This window comes from Scardinius erythrophthalmus (assembly GCF_964197995.2).
Source record: "Scardinius erythrophthalmus genome assembly, chromosome: 1".
In the NCBI taxonomy this organism is placed as follows: Eukaryota; Metazoa; Chordata; class Actinopteri; order Cypriniformes; family Leuciscidae; genus Scardinius; species Scardinius erythrophthalmus.
The window spans coordinates 13,308,626-13,317,366 of record NC_138221.1 but is presented as its reverse complement, the minus strand read 5'-3'; the positions used below and the strand labels follow the sequence as shown (position 1 = coordinate 13,317,366).

Here is an 8,741-nt window from a genome sequence, read left to right as displayed (position 1 = left end):
ATCCGGTTATGCCGTCACATGTTACGTCATGACGCAACACCAATCAGGATTGGAATAGTTTCATTCATACTTCAGAGGCGCACGCTAAGGGAGCGTCCCCAAAGAGTCGTTTTCAACGACGCAGTGCGAGTTCCCTCGAAAGGGAACTGTATTTTTCTATGTACATTTCTGAAATGCACTTTCTGTAAAGCTGCTTTGAAACAATATGTATTGTGAAAAGCGCTTTACAAATAAATTATAATTGAATTGAATTGAATTGAATTGTTTCTTCTTTTTTTGTGTAGGTGCTGAGCACTTCCTGAAGCGGTTCTGGTACTTTGCTGCACATTGGGCTTTGCTTCACCAAGGGTTGTCATTATTGCTGTGTCATTATTTGCAGTGAACTTTGTGGGTGTGATTGTGATAGGCGGGGTCTTTTTGTGTAGCTGGTGCTGTCGAACTCGCCCACTCTCACATAAGAAGCCTCAGACCCCGCAACGATTGTTAATTTTCCTTTTTTCTGTTTCATTCAACCAATGACATATTTGATTGTTCACTTCCAGTTTTAAAAGATTGTTGGCCAACTATTTTAGCTTTCATAAAAGATTATTTTTTTGAACGGGAACTTACTTGTGTGTCTTTATTTGGATCGTTCTTCCTCATTATTTCGAGCTGGTGTAGTCTCTAAGAATCGAGCCACATAAGCAATAATGAAAAATACATTTGTACTGAAATCCACTTGAATTCTAGTGAAGCAACACTTCTCAGGGTTTCATCACTCAGTGTGTCAGATGAGAGGAAGTTACCAACCAGAGGAGGAGCTGATAGTGTTTAAAGGAAGAGCTGTAACTATATATAATGAAGAGAAAGACTGACAGAAACACAAAATGGCTGATAAGTGTGATCTGTGTCTGCTGGGACTGATCATTCTCTCTTCACTTCTCACAGGTAAAGAAATCTGTATTTTCTCTAAAGACATTTAGTGGAATTAGTCTGGAAATGTCACTGTTGTGTTCTGTTTAGTTTGTTTTTTGGTAACACATTATTTTGATGGTCCCTTTTGAACGTGCTGTTGACTAAAAGTAACTTTGCAACTAAATGTCAACTAACTTTCATTGGAGTATAAGTAGACTGTCTGCTTAAAATCTGCAAACACTTTATTGTGATGGTCCTCCAACAGACACTCTACTGACTATAAGTAATTTTGCAACTTAATCTAACCCTAACCCTACCAGTCTATTAATACTTAACTAACACTCTAATGAGAGTTAGTAGACATGTAGGTGCAGCGTTAATTATAGTCAACAGAACGTGATAAAGGGACCATCAAAATAAGTTTTTTCAATGGTCTTGTCTTCCTGTCATCATGTCACGTGTCTTCACTGTCATCATTAGTTCAGTTGTATCACCTGTGTCTAGTTAATCACAATCATCTGCATCACCTGTGTTCTGTTAATCAGTGTTCATCTGTGTTTGTATTTAGTTCCCTTCTGTGTCTGTTCTCATCTAGGTAATGTTGTGTTGGTGTGTTCAATCCGTCTGCCTGTATGTCCCATTCTGAGTGTGTTAGTAAAATGTATGTATTGGAGCCTTTTGCCTCTTCGCCTTCAACCTACACCACACCCTGACAGGAAAGAGTTCATTTGAACATGCTCAGTTTATTCTTGCACACATTCACGTTGTGATCCCAGAGTTGTGTATTGATACACACAGATCATACTGTATTGTTCCTGATACTGGACATAGTGTCACTCAAACATCTGATGATGAAGAATTATCTTCATATTAAGAGTGTGTCAGTGATTTGAACAGCTCTCTGATAAAGACTAATAGTTTATTCTGGAGAGTGTGTTGTTTGCTTTAAGTCAGGAAAAAAGACTACGATTTAAAACCTCTGCTCTTTATGCTGGTATGTTTTCATTTATTAATATATATCATAATGATCACTGAGATATTCTGTGTTTCAGGAACCAGTGGAGTGGATGATGTGTTCATCAGTTCTGGTGAAAATGCTTGTCTGTCCTGTAATAAAGCTCTTTCTGACTGCACATCTAAAACTACATGGACCTACTATAACAGCATCAGACATTCAGCAGCAGTTGGACTGATTACTAAAGGGATAAAGAATAAAGACACAGAGAAACATGAGAGACTGAGTCTGGAGTCTGACTGCTCTCTGAACATCAAGAACGTCACAGAAGAAGATTATGGATCTTACACCTGCCAACAATGGATATATGTGAATGGAAAAGACCAACAACAAGGACCTGATGCACGTGTTTATCTGCATGTTCTTCATGGTAAGTTTATGATTATGTGGTCAATTTAAAATTCTCCCTTTAAACTCAGATGATGATTTAAGAGTCTGTGATTTGTCTTGTGTTTAGTTTCAGTGTCTCCATCATCATCATCACAGACTGAGATCAGTCCAGGCCGCTCTGTGACTCTCTCCTGTCAGTTGTATTCATATACTGGATCTCCCTGTGATGATTGGGTTCGTTCTGAGCAACTTAAGCTGTTGTGGGTGAATCAGGCTGGTTTTGATCTGAAGACAGACGCCAGATATCAGATATTCTCATCATCAGATCAATATCGCTGTATCATCATCACTCTGACTACAACACTCCTGAATGAAGATAACAACAGAGAGTGGAGATGTCAGCTTACTCGCGGAAATCAACTCCAGACCTCAGTCAGATACACCGTCAAGTATTCAGGTGAGAAAACAGTGTTAGAAGACCCTCAAAACACTAAGGTCTATCAGTATCACTAAACCAGAACAAACAATGTAAACAAATTTTTACATCGCTTATAAAAAGCTGGTGCGGGATTGTGCACTTCACTTTCACTTTTAAATTAGCGTCAATTCATCCTTCGCAGGGAGTTTGATTGACATGCGATCTGAGTCTGACCAATCAAAATCCACCATTTTTGTCCGACAAAGCAGTCAGGAGAGTTAGTAGATTAACGTCGGTGGATTTGAACTTGGCTTTAACTGAGGCAATCTGTCACGACACATTAAAGAGCCACAAAACGGTAGGCCTATTTATTGTTATATTTTCTTTGACTGACCAAATTTGAAAGTTGAGACTTTGTTTCATTTTAATTATTTCCTGCTCAGTCCTGTCTGTTAGCGCGTTGTCCTCTATTTGTCACTGCTTGAGAACACGGGTTGAATCCGAAATCGCCCCCTAAACCCTCATTCACTAAGTTAGGCCTATTCCCTGCGTTAGTCCACTAACACCGTTCGCTTGAAGGAGAGAAAACGAGTGAGCAAATTCGGACAGCCGTTGAGCGTACATAAGCTGTACACTCGTTAATGCATTCATGATGATTAGTCTACCGGTATAATAATCCTCCTGGCGCCGGGTCTGAGTGGTTAACTTACTCTCTTACCTTTGTTCTTTGATTAACATTAATGACACTTTAAGACCAGCCGCTGCTGACAGAGACGCGATCTGACACGCGTCCCATTTCATCACAAATCTCTACGTTCTTTAAGTCTTTATTTAAATAATAAGACTGCTCTTATGAGGACACTCAACAGAACGGACATTTTGGCTTAATTTGTGTGTGTTATGGTTTGTTCAAGCCCAAAAGAGAACTCTATACTGATGCGCGTCTCGCATCTTTCATGTCGCGGGTCTTTCATGACAAGACTCTCCTCATATTAATGAATAATGATGCGTTTAAAAGTTAATGGCCAAACGGATCTTTATAAAAGTCCACATGGTTATTGCAGATGAAATATAACACAGATAACACTGAATAAATATTTTTCCATCAGGTTAAACTTTGATTAGTCACTCAAACCTTTATCTAAACCTCTCACTGTCGGTCGCGCATATCCGCCATGTTTTGTAGTTTAACACTTTTTACTCGTGTTTGTAGTTCCTCCTCCAAAGCGCAATGGGTTGTGGGTAATATTAGCCGTTATAATGAGCACGGATCCACACTTCCAAAATCCACTGGAAATAGTAGACCATCCGGAGACTTCTGGCACACTCTTCAACATACTATGCTTTGGGACACTTATTTTAATCTCACACACTGTTTAGGAAGGATAGTATGGACACTGAGACGCAGGCGAGGCTGTGTTTACGTCCACTTTTTATGCTCATCCCTCGCTAATGCTACACGAGTGTCCACTAATGGGGAACTCTTGAAATGAGTTTGAATGAAATGATCTAAGCCCTTGATCACTTGGAATCCAATATGGAGCTGATTATAAATTATACATTTGTTTTACACAGCATTATATAGGCCTGTGTGTATGCTTGGGCTGTTGGAGAAAATATATATAAAAAAAATCAAAATAAAAGTCTAATATCATACTATATAGAGTTGTGTGGTGTGACATGCTTCATGCTGCAATGCATGCTGGGAGCCATGAGTTTTATACTATGGGTGGCTCCCAGCATGCATTGCGGCATGAAGCATGTCTCCATTGTCGATGGCTTTTGTATTTGTATATAATTGTCCCCATTCATCCTTTTCAGCAACACCGGGCACAGATCATTGGAATAAAAACACAGGTACATAATCACAGTGTTTTGTCTTTGTCTATAATTGTCCCCAATCTGCCCTGTCCGTCTCTGACTCTGTGCTCGATCTCTTCTTCAGTCATAGTGATTTCTGTCGCTGCAGTCGCTGTTCTCCTTCTTGCTCTTCTCTGGCTGATCTGCAGAAAAAGAGCTGGTGAGTTTTCAGATTTACTCCTTTACAACAATTAAAAACAGTTCAGATGAGCAAACAAACACATCATGTTCAGACTGTAAGTATCATAGAAACATGTGGATTATATGAAATTCTCAAACAGAAGTTTATTCCTGCCGAGAAATCCTGTAATGTCACAGGGCTCTCAAGTGTCACGCATTGAGCGTGACAGTCACTCATTTGTTTTTCTCATGCAGAAAAACTATTTCTAATATTTTTAATATGCCACAGTGCCCAACATTTCTCTAGCCGAGCCGCTCTCACTATATGGAACTGGCAGGAATCAAGCGCGTCTCCCCTGGAGTTCTTACAGCCAATCAAACAAAAAGAAAGGGGCTACACAATAGCCAATCAGAAAATAGCACTATTGTATCTGGGTAAGATTTAACGCAACAACCAATGAAAAAAAAGCATATCCTGGAATTGTTGATGTGATTCTGCCCGAAAGTTTCGTTCACCCATAGAGGAAATCACTCCGAGCATCACTTTGAGCACAGAGTGAGTCATGATCTCCTGTTTTAATGTTACAACAAATTCACAACTTGTTTGTGTAAAATATAAATAGGCCTAAATAAAGAAGTAAAAAAAAAAAGACATAAAAATACATTCAAGTAAATAATAAAGAAAGAAATAAAAGAGGCTCAGTAGCTTCTGCAGCACGAACACAAGCATGTAGTCGGCAATTGTTGCTGTGACTTAGCGGTGTCTGACTAGTTGACACTTGTGTGATTACATCATCGTTTCACAAAATGTACGGATTGGCCGTACACACGAAAACGCAAGGGTGGCGTTTTCAGATTTATCCACCTTGGGACCCGGTTTAAAAAAATTGCGGTTTCAGTCTCCGAAAACGTCGGATCCGTCTGGACGAAACGCCAATACGATACAAAATTTGTACGTATACAGCTAAACGCGTTTAGTTACCCTTTAAGCATCCTCTCATTCGCCCTGGGGGCATGTCACTCTTGTCTCTCTTCAAAGCTTGAGAGCCCTGATGTCAATATCAACGAGTTATCAAGTCAACAATAATTTTTATTATTCATTTTAATGCTTCAACAAAATCTGATTGTTGAAAATCTTAATACTTAACGTGTTTTTCATGTGTGTTTGATCATAAATACTCATATTTCATGAGGCACTTGTTTTCAGATAATAAAAGAGGGACTGACGACTCGCCGGTGAGTTCAGTAATGCAGTGATTTAGATTTGATTACTGTCTTTAAAGCTCAATAAAGTGTCATTCATGCAGTTTAACTGTTTGTTCTGAAGGTCAAAGATGAGAATGATCATAAAGGGACGTATGAGACGATCAACATGTCCATTCCTCCCGCTGCAAGAGCCAATGTGAGTCCACTAAATCATCAAACATTACGTTCACTGTCTGTTCAATAATGTGATTTAAAAGCTTTTGTGTTCTTCTACATATTATAGTGAGAGATATGTCTGTTCTGTGTGTTAAACTTGACTCTCTGCACGTTTGCATTGATGTTTAGGAGCAGACAGATGATGTGACTTATTCTGAGGTCACTTCTTCCAATACAAAGCCAGTAAAATCACTCAATGTGAGTAGATACCAGCACATGAGTTTGACTCTCAGATAAATGAAGCTCATGCTCTAATAATAATAATAATAATAATCGCTGGGGTTCAAACATTGATGGACAGAATCTGTTCTTTCAGGATCATGATGATACAGTGACTTATGCTGCCATCAGAGGAAGAGAAGATTAACCGCAGGATGAACTTTACGCCTCTGTGAACAAGAACAAGACCTTCACAAATAAACATTAATGATACAGATCATGAGCTCATCATATCAGGAGCAGACGGGAAGATTTCGGCTGAATCCCAATTCTCTGTCTTACCCCTTCCCCCTTCCCCTTAGTTTTGCACGTTCACGTGAGAGTAAGGGCTATCCCAATTCTCATTTTGATCTAGGGGTAGGGCTAAGGGGAAGGGGTAGATACCCCTTAAAACCAAGAATTTTCGCGAGCTTACTTGAAACCAAGGGGTACCCAGAATGCACTGCGCAACCGGCAACAATGGCGGACATACCATCAAGAGAGTCCCATAAATTTAAGTATTTTCGGCTTAAATGATTGATTGAAAAATTATGACAGTCGTGTTTTGTACTCTACACAGTCATGTACATATATATTTGCAACCATGTTGTTAAATGAAATGTTTTTAAACGTTTTTAAAAATCGCTAGTCTGCTACGCTAGGCTATGCTAACGATACATTGCTGGTTTGCACAATCAGTCCCGCATTTCTCAGACTAGCCTTGAATGGACTCCATGCATGTCTACAGTTTTAACTAAACTACATAAACAGTGAATTTTCTTTTTCCCGGACATGTCTGGCCAGGATTTCGAGATCGCCCAAAATGTCCGGGATTCGGCTTTTGCTTTCTACATTCGTCATTCATTATGTGTACATTATTTGACACTGACACGTATGTGCCAGCTTTGCAGGTCATGCATTCAGCTTCAAACGGATCCCGACTGATACGAAAACACAGGAATTTAAGCAATGCTAAAACGCACATAAACCGATCACTTGTTTAGCGTTCATGTACGTTAAACACTACATTCAGATTCACCGATTTGAATGAATTCAGTCCGATTGAAACAACACCTTGTGCATAAACATAATGAATAGCGACGGCAGAAAGCAAAAGCCGAATCCTGGACATTTTGGATGATCCCGAAATCCAGGCAACATGTCCAGGAAAAAGAGGACGTTGCATGGTAACCCTGCAGACACCGATACGTGCTTTAGCGTTACATATACTGTCCTGTATCACACAGGGACGCAGGAGGAAACCCGGCAGCTGATCCACTTTCGGGATGAAAACGAGCTGAAGTTTCTAAGATCAAAATATGATCCAATTTTTTTGCCTGTTATGTTTACTTTATTGGCCAATAAAGACAGATTTTTGTTAACAAAGAAAGTGTTTCTGAACATCAGTGACATTCAAAACAGTGATAACTGAAACAGATATACAAAACACCATGCAGTGAGTATAAAAAATATTAGTAACGATGTATGATGATGTAACCAAGTGGTGTCTCATTTCATAGGGGTATGTTTTCACCCCTAGCACTTACCACTCGGTTTCAAGGGACAAGGGCTAGGGGTAAGACGAAGGGGTAGGGGTAGGGGTAGGGGAAGGGGTAAGACAGAGAATTGGGATTCAGCCTTCATCTCTCTGGGGTTTGGAGGAATTATATATTTGTGTGTGAACAAGCAGATATTTGTTGAATGTCCTGTGAATATGAATGAGATTTATTGTGAATCATCATCTGGTCAGAGCACAGAATCTCATCTATATCATCACAGCTACAGTAAAGTTAGAGACTGAAGCCCTGATGTGTTTTCATACAGGCCAGACTCAATCTAGTGTCTCTCAAGCCTCTTCCATGACTGGAGTCTGTTTATCCGCTGGATTTCTGTCTGAAAACCTTCATCTTCATGCAGAAGCTCATGCTGAAATGATCCTCTTGCTTCAGCTTGTATATCAGCTGTTTCTTCTACAGAGAGACGTCCGTCTGAGAATTACATCAGTGTCTGCTCACATTATATTGTCATAAAATATCCTAAAATTTGACTTTGCAGTGTGTATATGTCACGCAATTAAATGTCAGTTATTTCTTTTTTTATTTTTCACGTTACAATAGAGAGCACGAAAAATCATGGGTTAAAAGAAAAGTTTTTGTCTCTTCCATTCCTGTAAAAACAGACGTAACTAAACTTGCTCTTGTTAGCTGGAAAGTTTCAAAGTTAGAATTCACATTTTAAATGAATACTTGTTTGAAGGTAAAAGAGTGGCAAAATTCAAGAGCTTGTAAATTTGAATTTGAGAACAAAATATTCATATTTGTAAGCTGAAATTCACCCTCATAGTTCTGATGTGAAAATCTGAATGTTTCAATTCACACACAATAAACTAGTCAGATTTTACTAAGTCCAAACGTTGAGCGAAGGGTTCATTATGATGACATCTGGTCATCTACAGCTTTAAGATGGTATGAGCTTCTGGAGTCG

The 8,741-nt window shown here is 39.3% G+C and overlaps 1 protein-coding gene across 1 annotated transcript; it reads left to right on the top strand.

Moving 5' to 3' along the window:
• Positions 1-862: 862 nt before the first annotated feature.
• On the top strand, positions 863-8,120 carry LOC308695058 (uncharacterized protein; the record flags this gene model as incomplete). Its single annotated transcript, XM_081372996.1, has 8 exons — positions 863-927; positions 1,947-2,279; positions 2,367-2,696; positions 4,479-4,514; positions 4,603-4,677; positions 5,845-5,882; positions 5,965-6,039; positions 8,082-8,120. The coding sequence occupies exons 1-8, from the start codon at positions 867-869 to the stop codon at positions 8,118-8,120; spliced, it is 987 nt and encodes a 328-aa protein (XP_081229122.1). The 5' UTR covers positions 863-866.
• Between the last annotated feature and the right edge of the window lie 621 nt (positions 8,121-8,741).